The following is a 22,619-nucleotide window of genomic DNA, read 5'->3' as shown; positions in this document are numbered from 1 at the left end:
CGGCAGTTATATACTTTATAACAGTCGATTCTCGATAACCGACATATACACGTAATCGTTTAGATTATAAAAGAATTATGATAAAACGTTTTTATTTATTCATTTTATCTAATATTTATTATTATATAATATCTGCATTATCTATATAAATGTAAACATTCTAAACTTATTTTAATCGCATACATATCTATGAGATACGCATTTCTTAGATAGTGTTTTTTACAAGATACACACTTAAAGCGATGCTGGAGAATTTAATCGATGTCTATAAAACAGATTTTTAATTCCAATTAAAATATTACATACATCAAGAAAATATTTACATACATTAAGTAAAACATTATACGTACATTAAATAAGCCATATTAAAAGGTAACGCTATTCTAGAGCTCGAAAAAAAGACGTTATTTTTGATAATTTTTTACAAAGATACAATAAAGAAAATGGGAAATCTGTAGGAGTTTATTATACATGTTCTGAAATATATAAAAAAATGTTTAACATTTTTAAACAAAATGGCGGTTACATGACATGAAACTCGAAACCAAAGCCTCTCGCCGAAGGGGCTTCATAATCGGAAAAGTTTCTCCCATAATTTTCAATCTGAAACAAAAAATCAAAATTTTTTGAAATTTATATATGATTGGCTACAGAAGCACGTAGAGGATTTTGAAAATATTAAATTTTTTAAATGTACTTATTTAAAAAAAATTCATTTTTTGGTAAAAAAAATTTTACCTTAAAAAACATTAAAATCTATGAATGACATATAATATTAAAAATCTGTAAATAATATTTTACATTGCGAAAAATATTACCCTGTCTGAAAATCGAATATCTGGCATTCCGTGCAAGCGTCCTAAGTAAAACTTTAGACTACCAGCCTCGATAATATTTTTCGCAATAAAATTAATTATTTACAGATTTTTAATATGTTATTCAACATTATTAAAATCCAAAATGCAATGAGCATCAAAATTGTTAGATTGTTAATCAATATTTAACTCGTGATAGTACTGCGGTAGTTTATTATAGAGTTTGCGTTGTAAGTCTGAAAAGAATTTCGGCGCGCATTTAGGAACCTATATACGTAGTATATAAATTCACCCGAAATTATGCATGTTAGAAGCATCCAAGATTCAGCTTGATCATTACGGTATGTTCTCATATCGATATTTAATTTAAAATTTTCGCGGTCCAATAAGATTTGATATTGTTTCTATACATCACATTCTATTAAAAATTAAAAAGAGACATCTCGTACTTTTGTACATACGTTCTAATTCAAAATAGACGTCAAAATTGACTCTGTTGACAATTTGCTTACTTCATGACGATTGCCACGATTGACGGTAGATGGCGCCAGCGGTACGTGCGATTTACCGAAGCTTTTTCAGACGGCCGCTTGGTGTCCGTCCTTCGTCGTTGTCGTTTATGGCATTCATGGCTCGTTCTGGATCTGATCGCGCAGTGTTTACTCGAAAAGTGTTCACGATCAGTAACAGTGACCGGTGGTGACCGGTAATAATCGGTAGGTAGACGTTTTCGCAATCGATTCCGCGCGTTTTCGTTACGCGGCGCGGAAAAGAAACATCACGACTACGCGATCTTACCACGATCTTCCTCTCTGGTGAGGAGGAATCCGTTCGCCGCGTGAAACATTGCGTTCGGCGGTTTCGAGAATCGCCGCCGGAACGGTACCGTGTAGCATCATCGCGGTTCGTCGATGCGTGGACGGTAAATTTCGCCCTGCTGGACAGAGTGACGGCGGCGGCGACGACGACGGCGGCGCCGGTGGAGGCAGAGACAAGAGGCGGTGGCGGCGGCGGCGGAGGAGGAGGAGGCGGGGGGAAGCTGTTCATCGAACGGAACAGCCGCGCGCGCGGTGGAGCGGCGATACGGAGCGGAGGAGCGCGGCCTGAGCTGCGTTCGTTGTACGGTAGTTGGTGAAACGGGCGCGGGCATATCACGGGATAGGAGGAGGCGGCGGCTGGCGGCGATTCCTTGGTAGGTAAGTTATGTCCGATATACGTGCGGCGGTCGACCGCCGACGGCCATCCCTGATTCGCGCGGAACGGGAGTCTCGCTCTCATACCTCTCGGCGTTCGCCGCGGCTCCGCCGTTTGCCTTCGCGCTCGCCGATGAATGACGTAGGCGCGAGGGGTGTGTCGGCCCTTGTGTGTCTCTACCGCTGTACACGCAACGGCGCCGTGCCGCGCCGCGTCGCGACGCGACGTGGCCCACGCGACGTTCCGTCGCCGTCAATCACCGTCGCGCGTCGGCTGGAGCCGCGCCGACGACCGACGTTGCTCGAGTCGTCGGGCTCTTACGTTTCGTTCGGACTCCCTACGTTCGACTCCGAATGGAAGTCGGGAGATCCTTGAAATTTCGTACTCCCTCCTCCCCGAAAATGTCGCCATTTGCACGGCCCTCTGTCACCGCCAGTCATCACTCACCGTCTGCGTCTTCGAGCGCGCGGCCTCGGTCCCTTCATCCCCGTGATGTTACGTTCCGAGTACGTTCTTTATCGTGCTAACTCGATGGACGGTGATCGACGCTTCTCGGGTTAAAGTGGTTTAAACGTTACGTCGTCGCGCTTGGCTAATTGCTCTCGTCCGTATCAGTCTCGTATACTTATTGTATCGCCGCGTTTTCAACCTGTCGTCGTAAGTAAACGGGATTGATTGGGAGCGCGAGACTGCTTCCGTTGTGTCGCGTCGCGTCGCGAGAGTAGCTTTGCGTATCTCGTCGTTATAATTTCGCTAGAATTCCAATCCGTGACGCGTCCTGCTAGCTGTGGACCTGTAGGCTATACATAGATTTAAAGAGAGAGAGAGAGAGAGAGAAATATAATCATTGTCGGCTTCTCTCATGATTTGTATATGTTTTGATGATTCACGTATTTCGATATTGTCGATCACGTCTGTTAATGATTGCCGCAACAACAGGTTTTAGGTCGAACGACCTACGTTCGAGACTCGAGACAGCCGCTTTAAACGAGCCTTTCCAACGTAGATAAAAATTAATACGTGTAAACAAGAACGCGATATGAAACGCTCGACGGCTCTTTGAAACTTTTAGAGTGAATCTCACTCTTAAAAGATCTTTTTTATTATTCCTGCAACTGGGCTGCACTACTTTCTTTCTCGCTTTCACCAGATGTCAAACATATATCTGTCTCACTTTAACTTCCAAAAGTGTAGAGTTTAGCCACGCACAAAGAAGACACAGATTCATAAAGATTGAAAATTGAGCTATTCCTTTTTCAAAGACTGGCTGAATTTTCACTTTTTGTGGGATAAAAGTGGGATTTTGCTCTAAAGAATTTAAAGAGAGAGCGTAAAAATCGCCGACAATCGATGATCGTTTTTATAAAGTATATCCACTCCGCGTGACCAATTGTGCCTCCTCTCTCTCTCTTTCTTTTTCTCGGCGACTGTTACTTTCATTTCTCTCGTAACTGATAGCGTTTCAGGACGCTCGCTCACACTACGACAGCGACGGGCGTAATCTGCGATTAACCATGACGTCATTGCGTTAAGTGTCTGCCGCCGCGCCGCGTCGTCCGGCCGGTCGAACGCCCGTCGTCGGACGATAATCCATGTTTGCGCGTCCGTTTTGGCGTGTGATGTCAGCATTATTAAAGCGACTGCAGATATTCATTGGCATGATGCCATTTTGTCAAAAGTCGCCATCGGCCGATCGGCCGATGGCGACTCCAGCGATCGTCGTTGAAAACCGCTTCCACAGATCGACATGTCCGATTTATCCTCGTTCATCGGCATTATCGATCGCTCGTTCCACTGCACCCCGATAATTACGTACTCTTGGATGATAATTCGACCAACGAACTCGAAGAAAAGATCAGCTAGCTTGGAGCGATATTCGTAATCCAATCTTATATTTAAGATCATCTTAATTACGATCTTTTGAAGTGTGTGTGTGTGTGTGTGTTTGTGTGCATACAGAGAAAAATGTTCTGGTTAAACCACCAAAAAAATCCAGCCAGAATTGCATCTTGATGAGGCCGGAAATTTATGATAATCGGAAATTCGCTTCTTATGGTAATCAATGATTTCGTCTCACATCAAAATGCTGTTCTAATTGGGTCTTGTTATTGATTTAGTTAGAATTTTTTTTTCAGTATTTATAATGTTATTTTAGATTTTTTTTATTGACTTCGGATAGAATCTTGAGATTCTAGATTTTTATCGATTTGTGTTTCATTCCTAGTGTTTCTTGTACGTCACTCTTTACACTTCAAATAAAATAGATATATATTTGATTTTTACACAAAAACGCAGCGAAACGTTTTGATTGAAAATGAACGAATCAGAGAAGTCTTATCATAATATCAATAAGATTTCTAGTTATCTCCAACTAGAATCAGAATAGATTGAACCAGATAATTCTGATTTGTTCATTTCAATCGAAAAGCAAAGTACAGCGGTAAAAAAATAAACTTTACTCGGGATGATCTTGAATTTAAAATTAAACTACTATACACTTACCATCCATAGAGAACAAAAACTACAAAAAAAGGAGCTTTGTTTAACACGATGTGTATTTATATTTAGAAACTATTAGTGAGAATCAATCGTTGAAAAATCTTACAATAATTGCCAGGCTGTTTTTTCTTTTTCTTTTTTTTTCTTACTAAAGGCAGTCAAATAAAAGGCTTTTGCTCTTCGCTGACTGGACTGCTCTAAAACTTTCTATCTCGCTTTTGCCAACTTGAAATAGCTATTTCGTTTCAAGTGTGACGAGCTTCTGCTAGTTCAGGTACAAAGAACAGACCCATAGAACTCAAATAAATCGGCTTGAAAAACTCGCATCTCTCGGGCCTGCGAACAAGTGCGAGTGAGACAAGCACGTGTGCAGGTGCACACGAATGCACGCGCTCGCACGTACGCACTGCGTATACGATTACGGGTTGCGTAAGGGATCACTAATCATTGTATCATACGAGTCCCCGCGTCGAGCCGTCCCCACAACACGCATCATTTCAAGCCTTTCCCTCATTTTTTTCTTCGATCACGATCGCTTCTGTCTTCTGCATACACAGGCCGACCATCGGATTAAAAAATAACGTCTATCTATCGATCATTAATCGTGGATTTACAGAACGCTCTTCGTTGTTTCAGTGCCGCTTAAAGTGAAGGTGAGGTAGGAAATCGTACACGCGATTCCTGATACCTGGAACGAGAGAAAGAAGCGGGAAACGCGCGGATCATCTTCGACTCCGTCCCTGGTCCCTCTCTATTTTAAGACGAGGACTAACAGACTCGCGCCAGTAAGCGTAGCGAACTCGGCTCGTGATCGCTTTCATTCAGCTTGCGGTCAGACCCGCATTGTCCCGTTATCACCGAAGATAAGCGTTATTTACGAATGGGACGCGACTCCGGGAAGATGGAACTCTACTGATCGGAAATAGAAGTCGCTGTTGTTAATTGCGTTGCTTCGGTTCGCAGTTATAGAACTTCGCCGAGGTACGGCCGCACGAACGGCTGTGAATATGCAGGGGAAAACTGATGATTACTTCTCTCTAAATTCTTTGAAGTGAAATCTCAGAGACTCTGCACATATTAGACGAAATATTAGAAATAGCTATGAATATTAAAATGTCGATTTATCAAAACCGCGTATTCCGGTGTAACTGCGGTTTCTTTTAAGTTGAAATCTTATAAGACACTTCTCACTCTTTATTTCTAAAGAGTGAAATTTCTCGAGAGAGTTCAAAAGCATAATCGAGCTAGTGATTTACACGTTATGGAAACCTATCCCTTCGTCTGCTCGAAAAAAGTTGTCATTGTGGTCGAGCATTCGTTGTTTATAAACATACATACATTATGTTCCTGTTGACGTAACGTTCTTTTTTTTTTCGTCGATTGCCACTTGGTTAGTATCGGTACCAATATTATGGCATCGTATCATGCTGTCAACGAAGCCAAACGCGCGTACAAACGAGGGACTTAAACGAAGCCACTTACTCCGAATACTTCATCCCCTTAACGTTAATTACCATCAATTCGCACCGAGGCACCGTTCACGGTCGTCACTGCATTTTTTTTTTTTCTATGCGATATTTCCAAATTGAATTCGGTCAAAGTATATCGAAAGTACATACATATATCTTGGTTGACGAAAGAGAATCGTTGTCGTGCGTTTCTTGTACTTGGCAACATTTCAAATGGCGATACTCTGCAAATACCAGGCGTTATTTTCGCGTTAGATACCATTTGCGTTTGCTAGCTATTATTTTATACATATATAAAATTAATATAACATACCAATGTCTCTCTTGCAATCAATATTAATATTTATCTGAAATAAACATTAAAGTATCAATTTTATTATAATTAATATTGATACTAGTAATAAAAATATCTGTATACAAGCACATGTACAAAAGCAAAAATAGTTTCAAGACGTAATACAATGATGAGATAATCGACGAATATAAATCTCACACGTGAAACGCGACTCTGTCTTGATATCGAGTAAACACAATATTAAGACTCTAATTTGTCTATCTCACCTTAAGTCCACGGGATTATCGATTACTATTCCGACAGAGCATCAGAAAATACGAGGCATACACGTATATATGAGGAAAGAATTTTGGTCCTTGCAATCGGACGGGTTCAATTGTGTTTCGCGCTTGCGTGCTACGCAATACTGTGGTCAGCCGTCGTGTTTTGTCTCTCTCTCTCTCTCTCTCTCTCTCTCGTTTCTTTTATTCATTGTTGCATGTTGTTGCAGCGGAAGTGCACACGCATGACGCACGTTTTCCGGAGCGGTAACAAGTCGGAAATTCAAGTCACACACAGGCGGCGAAGCGAAAAAAGCAGTCTCGCTGACAATAAGCGACTTGTCAAGTTGCGAGTTTCGTGGCTCCGCCGTGTAGCTATATCGATCTCGATAAGAGAACGTTGTCAGGCGAAAGGGAATACAGGGATTTCGCGAGTATTATTATAGAACGCGCTGTTGTGAGCGGTCACGACGTAACGATGTTCACGCTAGCGAAACATTCAGCGTGGGATTTCCGGCCGATGGATGACGAGGGAAACGCGGCGTGAAAAGGTGAAAAGCGCGATACCGTAGGCCGTATAGGATGAGGACGCGCGCGTATAGACGGGTGCGAGAGTGTTGCGTGGTGCGATGCACCGGTACTTGGCGTAAGCATAAGGAAAGCCAAGCGGTGAACGACCGTTGACACAGATCCCGAGCTCAGCGAACGTCGCGGCGAGTAAAATAGCCGGCACAGTTGAGCATTCTATTTTACATCGTTAACGGGACGACGCCTGCTGCACCAGTAATTAGTAAGGGAGGAAAAAAAGGGAGGGAGGAGATCGAATGACAGACGTGGAACCTTCGAAACCCCCTCGAGTAAAGGGAATCGCGTCGTAACGCGTACACGGTGTTTGCGTCGTCGTTGCACGCACACGATTCCCGGTAGGGCCCCGCAACTTTATTGATCGCACACCGGTAAGGTGTCCATACCTCGCACCGGATTCGGGAGAAACGAGTATAAATGCCACTTTCGCGTACACGAAACCGACGAAACGACATGCTTCGACGAAACTGCCCTAAAACAGACCCTTCGTTGCTTTCAGCTTTTAATCGTTCTGGTAGAATCCATTCTTCATTGTTCGCTGTTCTTAGAACAGACGCGTTAAGAAATCTTTCATTTGCCACGCGAAGCAAAATTGTTTACTTGATATTACTTAAAAATTCAATATTCATTAATATTAATTTAATATTAAATATATTATTAAATTGATATTAATTTTATTAATGCTTCTTTCTTTCGTGCTTTCGCACGTTTCTACTTTTAACGACTATTACAAGAAGTCTATGGAGTAGTAAACCATAAGAAATTGACCAATCATAGTCGAATGTGAGGAGAATAATTGACTGTGATTGATCAATTTCTTAGGACTATTCAGACTTGCATAACTGCATAAACGTATGCATAAAGAAAATTATCCAATCACATTTTTTCTTATATGTATATAAGTGTGATAGAAGTTCAATTGTCTGTATAATTGGATAATTTTCTTTACGCCCATGTGATTAAGCTATGCAAGTACGTCTAAACTCTAAACAGATCCCTAAGACTCACTACTCTATTAATAGATAGACATCGCTTTACACGATTTGGAATAAGTAATGTCGAAATGCCATCAAGATTTTTGCTAGTTAGTGATGATATTAGAACATGATTCTTTACAGTTGCCGGTACTTGTACGAGGCTCGAAGATGGCAGATACGAGCCAACAAGCATTAAGCGAGCCACACACGAATGGAGTGATGGACGGTTTGACGGAAGATGAAAAAAGTAAGATGAGACCCGCCGATATCGATGCGGTAAGTTTCGTGGAATATACGGCGATTCAATATCTCTTCATTAATATAGAAATCGAGGAAAGTTTAAATTCAATGGTTATTTATTCCAATTTCGCCTCAATGTGAGAAAGACTTGAAACTTGAAAAACAAACGAATTAATCCAACCGTGTAAAAATGTATTAAGGAGAATTCTATTCTATACTATTTACAGGATATGAGAGAAATGGAGAGGAGAAAGAGGGTCGAGATGATGATGAACTCACGAATCTTCCGGGAAGAGTTGGAACGTATAATTGAGACACAGATGAGGGACGGTGCTGGACCCTCTGGTCTCCTGCAACAGATCTCTGACATGATGGGTGCACAGGGAGCCCGATTTAACGGCAATGTGTTCAAAAGTTAGTCCTGCTTCGTTGCAAATTATTATTTTCACGGAATAATAATCCTCCCTCTAGTCTGATTTTATTTTAATTCATTATTTCGGTTTATTCGGAAATGTGCAGATTCGAATTGCGTCTTGCCTATCAACGACATTCGTGGCGTGGAAAGCATGGGATACGCCAAGGGCGAGAAAGTATTGCGATGTAAGATGGCGGCGGTCTTCAGATTGCTCGATCTCTATGGATGGACGCAGGGCGTCGGCGGGCAAATAACCGCTCGTCTTAATCAGGACGAGGAGCACTTTTTGGTGAATCCTTTCGGGCTACTCTATCACGAGGTTACCGCCTCGAGTTTAATCAAGGTGGACATGCAGGGCACGATTGTCGAGCAGGGGACGACGAACTTTGGCGTGCACATCACTGGTTTTCAATTACATTCGACAATACACGCTGCGAGACCCGATATCAAGTGTATTATTCATATTACTACTCCGTCCGTTACCGCTGTGAGTAAACGTTTCGTCTCTAGTTTCTGCGATGATCCATTTCTCGTTTGTCTCGTATATCTCATATAGCTTTTACGAGCGTTTGCATATTATGCTCGATTGCGTGATGTCACTTTAATACACTTTAATAGCGATTGATGATGAACATTTATTAGCTCTGCTTTGAACGAAATTGACTGACGTACGCGTGATATGATACGTAGGTATCCTCCTTGAAGTGTGGATTGTTACCAATCGGTCAAGAGAGCATAGTGATAGGAGAAGTGAGCACCCATCAATACATAGGAGGTTCCGTCGAGCCGGAGGAACGGGAAAAGATCGCTAGAAATCTTGGGCCGATCAACAAGGTTATGCTCCTAACGAATCGCGGTGCCCTTTGCTGTGGAGAAACAGTGGAAGAAGCGTTCTTTAACGTTTACAATACCGTAGTTGCCTGCGAGACGCAACTCAAACTAATGCCCGCAGGTGTAGATAATCTAAGCCTTATCAGCGAGGAATCGAAAAAAGCTATATTTGAAGCGTCGCGAAAACCGCCGATTCCGCAACATACCTCAGCGGTAGAGTCGTCCGCTCTCGCGGAGAAACTCGAGAAACGCTGGAGAATCGGCGGTGCTGAATTCGAGGCCCTTATGAGAATGCTTGACAATGCTGTAAGTTTGCCCTAGAGACCCATCTATCGCTATACTTGTATCACTGATTCACCTGTCGCGTTTCTTTTTTTTTTTTTCAGGGATTCCGTACGGGCTACATATATAGAAATCCACTTGTAAAAGGAGACCCCCCGAAACCACGAAACGATGTTGAAGTTCCACCGGCCGTATCATCTTTAGGATATCTGCTTGAAGAAGAGGAATTATATAAACAAGGGTAAGTTTTTACTTCTCTTCGAACATATTTTGTTTCAATACTATAGAACGCTCATTAATGGAATAATTTTTCTTTTCTCAAATAGGCTGTGGAAGGGCGGACGTAAAGGCACAGACAGATCCCGTTGGTTAAATTCGCCAAATGTTTATCAGAAAGTTGAAATCCTGGAAACTGGAACACCCGATCCTAAAAAGATCACCAAGGTAGAAGTCATTACTTTTGAGAATAAGACCGACTAATTATTTACCGCACGATTTTTCGCTCGAGGCTAAATTTATTATAAGCAAACATTCATATTTGGCAAATATAATCGCGTATTGTGGCTGCTAATCAGATTACGACTTGCGTCGTATAACGAAGGAAAGAGAAAGCTTTAAATGTGTCAAGTGCAAAATTAAATGACATTAATATATACATATATTAATAGTTATAACGTATATTGATATGTACAAGTAGATTGTTTATTAGATTAATTTTTTCCATCAATTTTTAAAGTTCGATTTGAGAATATAAATCTGTTTTATAGACCTTTTGATAAATATTTCCTTTTGCGTTTGTATCGCAAATTTAACTTCAAATTTAATAGAAAACATTTTGTCGATATTAGATTTTCGCGAATTTAATACCACGGTAATGTTATTAGGATTTCTTAATTCGTTTTCCGTGAATAATAACTTTATTTTATCGAACAATGTTGAAGATATTTTTAGCGATGATTGAGAAAGACGAATGCGCATATTTACGGCCGTAAATAGATAGTATATTCATATATGCAATGCGACGTAAAGCATTGGTTATTCCATTTTGTTAGCAGTCTGTTGCATTTTATCACGCTGTGTTGTATAATTTTATCTTGTTTTTATCAAATTTTTTTATTCTGTTCAATTTTATTATACAAGCACATACAAATATGTGGTAATTCGATTATCCATATCAATTTCAAACACACATTCCATGCTATTAATTTTTAACATGCTGATAAATTAAACGTTAAAATCTACTTTTTAAATTATGTAATTATTTTAATTTTGGCAAACGTCTCATTGAACAAACAGTATAATATATCATTATATTGATGTTGGTTATACTGATATATACCTATATTTGCTCTTTTTAAACTATAGATATAAATCTAACTCTTGTTACAACAGAGCTTGATTGACATTATTTAATAAAAGCTTATTAATGCGATATAACGAATTCCATAAAACTTCATTAATAAAAGCTTATTAATGCGATATGACGAATTACTTGAAAGTTCAAAGGTGAAGCAAAAATCACATTTTCTATGCTATGGCCAATGTGTTTATATGTGCCTGTGTGTATGCACATGCGTATGTGCTTTATGTGTGTAAACATTGGTCACTTTATATCGTACCCGATATTAACGAAAAAAAAAATATATATATATATATCATGTTTATTATCTAAATTATATGCCAAAATTTTTTTGATGCACAAATTTTTATCGACATACGTACAATGTAACTGTCTCGTAATATGAAAATTATTGACTAATATAATATGAATTATTATCATTGCATTATTTCTTATTTTATAGGCGCAATAAAAATGTAATATTTTTTTATTATAAATTTATTTGTATTTCAACAAAGATTAATGATTAGATACGTAATTCATTTTTCCAAATCGTTTTTTTTTAACGTATATCACTATTTACATATAAACAAAAATAACAAATCGTTTACAATGATGTATAATAAGAACAATAATAAAACATACAAAACGAGAGATAGAACGAAAGCGGTTAATATTTCCGCAAGTAAAAGTTACGAAACATTAACGTGTTGAATTTCAGTCAATCGTTAGTATAAGCTATATAAGTATCTTTATATATATATAAGATAATAACGACTGTTCTTCTGTAGCTTCTTGATGTTTAAATAAAGTTATACGTGCTGTTTAAAGAGGATTATATCAACTTTAATGAAACTTCAACTTTAATAGCGTTCCAAGCACTATTTTTAGCCTGTAGACGCCGTTACATTAATAAATTTAGCGCTTTCTATAACATGATGCGAAGTTATGTGTATGTTGTCGTCTACAATATATTTATTGACACTTACATGATTTTGAGATTATCTCTTCTGCGAAATTATCCCCTATCAGGAGTAATTTTATATATAATTTTGGGGTAAAAAATTTCGTACGTTTAATAAAAGTGCAATATAGAGTTTTGTTTTCTTTTGTTACTATATAAGATATAAAATAATAATTTAATATACTGTACTGTATTCTGCTTAAGTACGTTTCAAACGTACTTTTGCCACATTAGTTATAAAACTTATGCACAAAACATATATAAGTGTTTCTCATGACTCTGTATGAATGTGTGCCTGATCTCATCATCAAGATCTAGTTGGCCTGGTTACACAGAGCCCACTGCATTTACAAAACCAGATCAAGTGACCCTTCACATTTCGCAAATTTAAGCTGTTTTTCTTAAAATTAAATGTTAGGCATAGCAATTAATGTTATTAAATCGTCGAGTTTTACGTTTGTAGCAGCATTGCATGTAATTGTATTGAATTTTGTTTTGAATCACTCTATCTTAAGACATCGAATATGTACAGTTGTATTATGATTTATGTAAAATGTGAATTGCAACATGGCTGCACTAACAAAACTATTATGTTGAAAATATATTTTCTAGTTTTAATTATTATGGAATAATCTATTAAAAGAGGAGAGAGAAATATATGCAGCAGGCACACATAGCATGCAAGAGTCTTACTTTATGTTAATATAATTGCTTCTTATAATGGTTTGAAGGGGGTCGACTAATGTTCTGGTTTTGTGTGTGCAGTGGGTGTCTGATGGATCTCCTACTCATAGCAGCACACCAGTCAAGATAGACAGTGCTCTTCAGTTTGTTCCGAAAAATACCAACCCAAAGGAATTTAAACAGTTACAACAGCAGGTAAGTATTGCCAATTATAATATATTTGTATCATACACCCTACTTGTCTTTATGTCTGCTCTTTTCACATATCAGCTAATTTGTATAAATGAAGACGTACAAGTTTGATATACTTTTGTCTTCTTAGATTAAAGATTATCGACGAGCAGAGAAAATATCGGCTGGTCCGCAATCCCATATATTGGAAGGTGTATCATGGGAGGAAGCTAAGAAAATGCAGGTACACGAATTTAAGTATTGAGTCTTTTTGATTCAAACCAATTTAGATACATCCCATTTAATTAGCAATAATCACGTACTATTCTGGTTTGAATTTGAATTGAAACGATAGCATCTTTTTGACTGTTAGTTACTTTATAAATCCCTGCAGAAAAAATGTATGTTATCGTTAATTTGCATACTCGTTGTTTACAAGGACGCGACAATTAGTGGTACCGGAGAACAAGTAGTTTTAGTAGGAGCCGCTAGCAAGGGTATTATACAGCGTGGTTTCCAACACAATGCGATGGTGTACAAGACACCTTATGCCAAAAATCCTTTCGACGCCGTCACGGATCAAGAATTGGATCAGTATAAGAGAGAAGTCGAACGCAAACAGAAGGGAGATCCTTGTTAGTTCTATTCATCACTTTTCTCATATCAACCAATCTTTTCTCGTATTTATGCATGCGTCTTATATTTGTATCCTGTACCTTAGAATACTCTGTATCCACTTAATGTTTACCGAACGTTAAACGGAGCCATTAATGTCACCTATTCTGTAAATAGACGATGAATCACAATCAGAATCCGAGGCCTTGTCATCCTTTAACATCAGTCGTGCGACGCATGAATCCAGCACTGCCAAGAGTCCTATTCAGTCACCAGTTTCTGTTACTTCAGAAACAGAGGAGGAGAGTAGAGACGGTAAATTTATGTGTTTAATTCACGGGTTTCCATACATATCATAGAATGTAGCACATTTTGACCTTTTAATATACACACACACACACATATATATATATATATATATACATTTTTATTTTCTAATTTCATTAACGTATACTCGCGTGTACTCCTTTGCTACAGAACCCCGAGTATTGAGAATAGAAACGAAACAAGTGCCTGCGCCGAGTCAACCCGAAGTTGTGCTAAGCGATGGTGAGTCTTTCCTTATCTTTTTTTCTATTTTTTTTTTAATTCTTCCCCAAGTAAACGTTGTACCGTCTGCCATAAATTTCTTAATGAGTGGTTAGTAAAGTTACGAGATAAGACGTTTGCTTTAATTTAACTCCGGTTCTTGCATGGCCATAACTTTATTTATGAGCAATCCGTCTGATATGTGCATCTTTGCCTTTTCACCACTAATCATTAAAATACAGCACGTTACGATCGTGCATGAAGACATATAATTTTGCACGAGTTAATTGGTGTTTGTCTAATTTGTAATGATAAATACTCAGATAATTCGCAAGGTGAATACACTTACATCAATACTATTGTACATAATAGTGTTTATCGAGCGTGACGTAACAACTTTGGATCACAAGGAGCATTTTACTGATAAACAGGTGTAAATCGTATACATATTTATTTTTGATATGCAGTGAATGATGCTACTACAGAGTACCTTAATGAGATGCGCTACAGAATGACTGAGCGACAAAGCGGTTATAAAGGAGGTGAGTTCTTTTCTATACGGGGAAATGGGGATGAATCTAATTTATCATTCTGAATTATTCTTTCATTCATACTGTTTACGATGTTTAACTGAAAATATCCGAAGTTATTCATAAAATAACTAAACTGGACATGCGATTTTTTCACAATTAATGAAAAATGAATAATTCTAAGAAGAAAATGTTTTACAAAATTTGATTATTTACCCGTGAATATGGTGCTTGATGAACCGCAATATAAAGGCATTATCTTCAGTTTAACTTCGTACATAGTTCTTATACGATTTAATCTTGTTTGCTACATTTCATCCGGAATAAGCTGCATCTCTTTTAGTATGGAATACGCTCCCCATCCGCAATAATTACATAAAACGCACATATATGCATATCGAAGTTTTAATAAATATGTATATACATTTTCATATCATCACTGATAAAATCAAGTCATGCTTTTGTTTACATTATAAGCACGGCATGTGTCTCGAAAGCTTTTTTGTTTTTTTTTTCACTACTTACTCGAAATAATACTCACGCTTGCATCGATAACTAATGTTCGTGCTCTTTTATTAATCTCTTTTCTTCTTTCTGTATAAAACGTAGAATATTTGAACATTCTCATTTATATATTCAATCTGATATATAAAAATCAAATTCTTCTGGTTTTTTTTCCTAAATGGACAGTTAACGAATAGAAGAATAATCGATTAATATAAATAACTAATCTTTTCTTACGATGAGTAATAGTCATGTGATAGATGAACAAATAATTAGTTTGCGCGCAATACATTTAAACATAAAAATAAAGAGACGCATAGCTAGAGGATGGATGTAGAGCTTCTTCGGCTGCAGCTATCTATCACTACTTGTAGTACTTAGCACAGCGTAAGCAACGAAGAAGACTCACGCGAATGTGGAGAGTATCCAAGTGATCGTGAACGTTCTCTCCGTTTCTCCAAAGCGAGCAAACCGATCGATCGTTCGCCGGTTCCAATGTCCAAAATATACATTTGGACGTAATACTTGCAGATTACGAACTAGCCAGCAATTGCAGCAGCGTAAACAGCGAGTGTGCGCGTAAGTATTACCGCCGGTGGTTCTCCGAGCATCCTTACGATAATCCCCATTTGAAGAACGTTAGAGCCTCGACGATCGCCGAACGAAAAAAACCTCTTCTAATCACACGTACGAAAACGTTCGTTAACGGGCAAATCGAACGGCCAAATGCAGTCTCTCGGGATGACGTTTTCGTTAAGTCGCGCTACGAGGTGAGACGAAAATTTTTCGAAGATCTTGAACAAAGATCTCAAAAGAGTTTTGAAACGGATTGGACAAGAGCGAAGATGACTAAAATTAATAATAAGGAAAACGAATTAATATTTGAAGAAAATTCCATAACAAATTCAAATAAAAATGCTCTTCTTGTCAAATTGTTTGACGTACCATTGACAACCGTAAGCACGAAAGAACACGTTGGGAATTTGAACAACGAGACACAGTCGAGCAATAATGTCGCGGTACATTCTGTGGCATGGGTAAATATCGCGCAACCGAGTTTCGTTAAACGTGTTAACATGGACGAGACAAGGCCGAGTTCGCGTAATATCGTATCCTGCATAAACGGTGACAGTCAGACAGAGGAGAAAATAGAACACCATGAAAGGGCTGAATGTCCAACGATCGAGACGGTTGCTTCCATAAAAACGCAGTCTTCAACAACTCGTTCAGATAAATCGATAGATTCGACAGTCGGCACGAATAACGAACAACAGGATACAGTAACAACAACAATGATAACGAACACGGAAGTGACACTTGCGCACAGCTGCACTGAAACATTTCATCAGCATGATAACGGCGATAACGAGGAAAACTCGCGGTTGCTAAGTAATAATTTATCTTCCAACATTTGTGACGGGTATTCTATCGATCGTTATGAATGCGACGTAGACAATAAGGTGTTGGTAGATAAGGAAATGAATGATGAATTGAAACTAACGGAACTTAAGAAGCAAAACGTTCGAACTTGGATCGAGAATCCCATTTACAACTGGCCGAATAATGCGAAGATTGACTTGTACGAATCATATAATGATATCGCGAAAATTGTCGAGAGTATCGACGTGAATATCACTTCGTCGAGGACGGAGCTGGATGCCTTGCCTGACACGGACACCTGTGTCAAATATAATTTGGACTCGACGAATATGAGTCTCATTTATAGCTTGACCCCACCGGCGGCTGTTGACCAGTACGAGAGCGGCAACGATGACACTTGGCGTGATTTGGCGGATCGCTCATCGGAGTGGCAGTCCGATTCAACGAGAAGTGACGAGTCATTGAGTGATTATATATGGATAGAACCGGAGACTCCGACAACGAAGTCAGAGTGCGTCAAATCTACGCGAGATCACATGTCGTCGAGCGGTAGTAGTTGTGCAGAATTAGAACTACTTGAATCCGAGAGGCATTCGGCAAGCGGTTCCGACATACTCGAGTTACCAAGCTGCACCTTTCGCGAAGTGAAGGATATCGATGGCGAAGTCTTTCTTAACGGAATCAATGAATCTGCCAACGAGATCATCGCCGATCTCAACGCGTCTAACGAAGCGATGCTGCCATCGAGCGACGCTGTCGAAATCTCTCGGCAGATCATCGCCGAGATTATCGAGTCTATTTCTATTCTACAGCATTTCGATTCCTCTATTTACGGCCTCAGCATCATAAGAAAAATGGTGCACAACTTGATCAACAATTGCCAGTGCTCGCTCGTGGAGTCTGTTAATGGAACATGCGTGTCGGATGCTTTCACGAGCAATAATGACAATACTTGTCAAATCAAAGGTTTTCTGGGAAATCTATCGTCGAACTACGACGATTACAATCGTCAGAATTACGAATTGGAGGTATGCGAGCCGGAGGATAACGAGTCTGCTACTGTGATTGAGTTCTGCACCGTGGCGAAGAAATTACCGAATGTCGCCATTGATAATAGCGCTTTGGAATTAAACTTTCGCGTTATCAAAGTCTCGACGGACGAATATGCAAATATGTCGCCAAGTGCTCATCGACTTGATAAAAACTCGATCGACAATGATTATCGCGATATCCAAATCAATAAAACTAGAGGCGGTGAAAGCCCCAAGATGAAATCAGAAACATGGCCGTGCGAACGATGCTCCTATTGCCGCGAGGAAGAGGAATCGATAAGGGAGAAAATGAGTTGTTTGACGCCTATAAGCGAGGAACCGGATGATGCTTTGCATGAGATAGTCGATTCCATCGCGTGCACTTTGAAAATTCGAGATGATGAATCATTGGAAGCCTGCGATATTATCAAAGATGATACGACAGCAAATTCCACAAGGAAGCATGTTTCCCTTGACGACACCTATACGATCTCCGAGGTCAGTTCAGTCGTTATCTCAGATAACGACGAGATGAACGATCTTGAGGAACGATGCAATGTCTGGGATTCCTCTATAGATTGTATGTCGTATTCGTACGAGACCAAAGAATTTATGCGTCTGGAGAAAGCTCTGGCGGACAATTCGCAATTAAGCGCGTAACGCTCCACTTGTCTTTCAGAAAGACGACACTGCGTTCTTCATTCTGGCGACTGTTTAATTGAATTATCAAAGAACATAATTATTGTTTTCCTTAATGAAAAAGGGGAAAGGCATTTCGATGATTGATTCGTCGATGTACACAACAGCGTTTTAGCTCGCGTGCTCTATTTAAAATTTCTTTTTCTTAATATTAATATATTTTTGAAAAACATCTCATCGAATAGTTTGTATAGGTATATGATTTTACATGTCCTTTTTACGCGCGTTTAGTCTGTCTGACGCGTCGATTTTCTACAATACATATCTTAAACTTGCGATGAAAGACATTTGTATAAGTATGCGTGCAAACGTTAGATGTTAAGGAATTCGCGTTATTTTATGTCTGTTAAGTTTTGATGATTCTATCTTTTCTCTTAACTTTTATTATTATAACGTCTCCTTATGCACGAACAAAGCGCATCTGAATCAAACGAAAAATACAATTTGACAATTTTATATGTGCAGATTAGTATTGACGTTTTTAAAGTGCTAATATTGTTTGTTTTCTAATATTTTCAATTTTAATAAATTAAAATAACAAGGCTAAGGAACCAAGCCAGTTGTTAGTGCTTCCCAATGTTTATAAAAATAAAATTTAGTTCCTTAGCCTTGTTACTTTAATTTATTTGAATTTATTCGTTAGAACCTTTATCAAAATTTATTTGAAATTTTCAATTTTGTTTACTTTTTTTTTTTTCATTTTTGTTAAATTGTGACTTAAGAATGAAGGATTTTGTTGTTTAGTGCAATCTGTTAATTTGAATACTCTGTTTTATTTTTTTTGATGTATGATGATAAGTTTAATCGACTGTTACATTCTAATATGCAGCATTTAAACTACCTCCTTCTGATGATATTATAATTAAGTGAACTTACTTATTGTGTAAATGCTTAATTTTAATTTATGTAATATATTTTCAAATATCTACTGCAACAGCTTCTAAGTGTTTGATGATACAAAAATTTGCACATAACGCTTATCATTTTTCTGCATCCGTTTCTGTTCGAACTTACATTAATCCTCACCGTTTATAAATCCTGACCGTTACCTTCAATGTGATATACGTACATCCTGCAAGCTGTGAACGATTGATGCTAAAACGTGTTTGCTTGGGAATGATTAATTTTATATAACAAATCCACACGAGCGAATACACTCTGAAAAGTACCAACCTACGTCGTTTTTCAAAAGGTAAAGTATCTGTGTTTCTTTATCTCGCTTTTCATATTTTATAAAGTACGATAATACATAATTGACAGCTATCTAGGCTTAGTGGGATTAATTTCAATCCTTTGGCTTACAGATTGCTTGGTAATTATATATCAATTATGTCATTACTGTTGCCTACAGATTCGATTATATTATTATTGCAACGATCTCTCTTCACGTTTCGAATAAACCGTTATTTATGTTCTAGGAGAGAATACCGTAAACGGCGATCACTCGGACGCTCATCACAGTACTTTTTCGCAAAGTAGCAAGGAGGTTTGTCGCAATACTTTTAATATCAAAGTCATCGCACACCATATATCATATGCGGGGAATCGGGAATTAATTTTTTACACGTTTTATTATTTATATTTAGAACAATTCTTACATGTTCACACACAAATAAATTTAGTTTACTATTTTTTTTTATTGTTGGCTCTAGATTCGCTCTTTAAAATACTGATCTTGTATAAATCTCCGCATATGTACGTCGGGTTTCTTTCACATATTGTATATCACATTACGTCATATTTCTCATGCATTCGTTAACACATGGGAATGCTATTTTAATCGAATGTGGAATAAGATATTTCTCGATTTATACTGTTATAAGAGATATAGATCGTGTCTAATTCGAGCGAATTGTCGCTTCTCGCATTAATTTTCACGATACAACCGGGGCATACTTAGTCGTTCATAGATTCGCCTTCCACAAACTTTTCTATTGTATCGATTTGCATGCGACCAGATAATTGGCTAATAGAAACGATTAAGCGTGAAAGTTCGACGCTCTATGCATGTGCATGCAGAAAAGGTTTATGGTTACGGTTGGGACCTTCCGTGTTAAGGGTTCCATGTCGCAGGATGTGAGCGTTAGCGAGGAATCGCCAAAGAAGGAAAAGAAGAAGAAGAAGGGCCTTAGGACGCCATCCTTCCTTAAAAAGAAGAAAGAAAAGAAGAAGTCGGTCGAGGCGTAGGTAGTCGTAGCTCAGGTAAGCGATTCAATCGATCTGTCTTTTAGATTTTGATATCGACGTAAAGAATATTTATACTTGCGAACAAATATATTCACGGATCTATTAAACGTCGTTATCTTTATCTTATGAACGTTAGTATGCTTGTGCTAAAGCGTTTCTTATAATCTATGATCTACAAATCGATCATACGATCGAGCGAGTCGCTATTTCTTCTTTCAGATCTTTCCACTCTTATAATATCGACTGCTATTTGATTTATAATTTTGAAGAGTACTGCCGTTTTCCAATATAAATAATGAAAAATTTCAGCAACTCGCTCGCTCGCTCAATCGATCGTCCCCAGTCGACGTGGTTAATTTGTTGATCCCGAGTGTTACTCATTGAAGGTATGGAAGAAAAATCAAAGCTTTTCCTTTTTAGAAACTAGACGCGCTCGCGCTAAATTTCAATCATATGGCTGCAGCAAAGATCAAGTCGTGTTTTTTGATAGAATTACATTCGCGTAAATAAATAATAAAATATGTATAACAATACGAAACATGTGTAGTGAGATATCGAATGATATATAAAATTGACCTTGAATTAATATATATATTTCCAGACACTGCCACAAGCAAAAGCTTCTCGTAAAAATTAAAACGAACATGCAAGTTTAAACTCAAGATCGGATATGAGCTCGGTTTAAAATAAAGGACGAGATTCGACGAGTAACGAAGAAACGAAGAAACACAGACGAATGGCGGAAGATAAAACGGAGATGGATGGAGGAATGCGCGAAGAAAAATCGAAGTGAACGAGCAACAATCAGCATCTTTCCAGGACTCAAGACTGCCATCGCATTACGTCTACGATAAGGAAACTATATTGTACTGTTAATGTTTTTACGTTTTTAATTTGTTAAGCGTCGCGCTAATGTATTTAATCCGCTATTTAATTTTGCCTCTCCTATCCCGTTTGTGTGTAACGCAATAAAGAGTTACATATGCATACTTTGCAACGAAGAAAGACAAACAGAAAGATAGAGAGAAAGCGAGGCGTCACATCGTTATTGCCGATTTTATTATTTTATTCGCCAATGCCGACGCCGTTGCCGTTGTCTTCGTCGTCATCGTCCTCTTTCTGCTCGTCGTTGTCGGTATCGACACCAACGTCATCGTCGTTGTCGTCGTCGTCATCATTATCGTCGTCGTCGTCGCTGCCGCCGTCGTGGTCTTCGTTATTATCATTACCATCATCGTTATCATTATCGTTATCATCCATTGCCGCCATCGCCATTATCATAGTCATCTTCGTCGTCGTTGTCGACGTTGTTGCTATTATGGTCATCGTTGCTATTTGCTTCTACTGTATTTTTTTCCTCTATCTCAAGATTGTCTTAATTCTTTTAATTGTAACTGGTAATTTCTAGATTAGGAAAAAAATTTCGTATGGTATCCCTCTCTTAAAACGGAGGGATGGTAATAGTTCACGGCGCGTAAACTTTGCGCGAATGTTGATCGAATATGAAACATATTTTATCTCTTGAACGATTCGTGGATTTACTAGGCGATGCTGGATCAGCTTGATCGCGAAGGAAAAAGGAAGTAGAAGTGAATGCGAAAGGCTGTGTTCTAAATTTTGAAGCTGGCGTGCGAAAGAAATGCGTTGCGAGAATACGGATCTCACGACTGTCCTCTTGTATCAAAAGCATCTCGGACAATAGAAATCGCCTGACTCCCGGACTGATGTACTCGTCTTCGTGATATGTATAAAGTAATTTGTGCCGTACGATAGCCCATCGATTACGATTGTTACCGAGTTGAAAACTTTATTACAAACTGTCTATCGATTGGCGCTTATATCGACATAATATTTTATGTCAACTGAATAAAAAAAATAGTAATACTGAGAGTAAGTCATGCCCCACGACGACATTCATCAGCTTGTATTGTTGTCAAATTCAAACAATCGGTAAAGTATATTAGGTATGTCTATTAAAAGGATGTAAAGTAGATTCAGAGTGAAACTGAAGTGAAAACGAAGTATGGCGACGTGTGCTTTCACGAAATTTTCAATTTTTATCTATCTATTCGACCTAACGAAATAGTTTAAACATTTCGGAGTTTATTATGCTAAATATTTGTTG

At 38.5% G+C, this 22,619-nt stretch overlaps 1 protein-coding gene across 4 annotated transcripts; it reads left to right on the top strand.

Annotated features, from left to right (window-relative positions):
- Window positions 1-1,540: 1,540 nt before the first annotated feature.
- On the top strand, window positions 1,541-21,121 carry hts (adducin 1-like protein hts). Of its 4 annotated transcripts, XM_018545629.1 has the most exons (16): window positions 1,541-2,011; window positions 8,236-8,370; window positions 8,562-8,748; window positions 8,854-9,236; window positions 9,440-9,886; window positions 9,967-10,103; window positions 10,189-10,306; window positions 12,931-13,044; window positions 13,172-13,264; window positions 13,460-13,655; window positions 13,813-13,950; window positions 14,113-14,184; window positions 14,631-14,705; window positions 19,726-19,793; window positions 20,381-20,509; window positions 21,096-21,121. In XM_018545629.1, exons 2-15 carry the CDS (start codon window positions 8,263-8,265, stop codon window positions 20,492-20,494), a joined length of 2,250 nt encoding a protein of 749 aa, XP_018401131.1. In that variant the 5' UTR covers window positions 1,541-2,011; window positions 8,236-8,262; the 3' UTR covers window positions 20,495-20,509; window positions 21,096-21,121. The 4 variants fall into 4 exon arrangements, with proteins under 4 accessions (XP_018401131.1, XP_018401133.1, XP_018401132.1 ...); XM_018545631.1 differs by lacking the exon at window positions 14,631-14,705; XM_018545630.1 differs by lacking the exon at window positions 14,631-14,705 and having other exon boundaries at window positions 20,366-20,509.
- Window positions 21,122-22,619: the final 1,498 nt, after the last annotated feature.

The sequence above is a fragment of the Cyphomyrmex costatus genome, unplaced genomic scaffold, assembly GCF_001594065.2.
Source record: "Cyphomyrmex costatus isolate MS0001 unplaced genomic scaffold, Ccosl1.0 scaffold5, whole genome shotgun sequence".
Taxonomy (NCBI): Eukaryota; Metazoa; Arthropoda; class Insecta; order Hymenoptera; family Formicidae; genus Cyphomyrmex; species Cyphomyrmex costatus.
The sequence above is the reverse complement of the archived record's forward strand: the minus strand, read 5'-3'. Positions and strand labels throughout refer to the sequence as shown.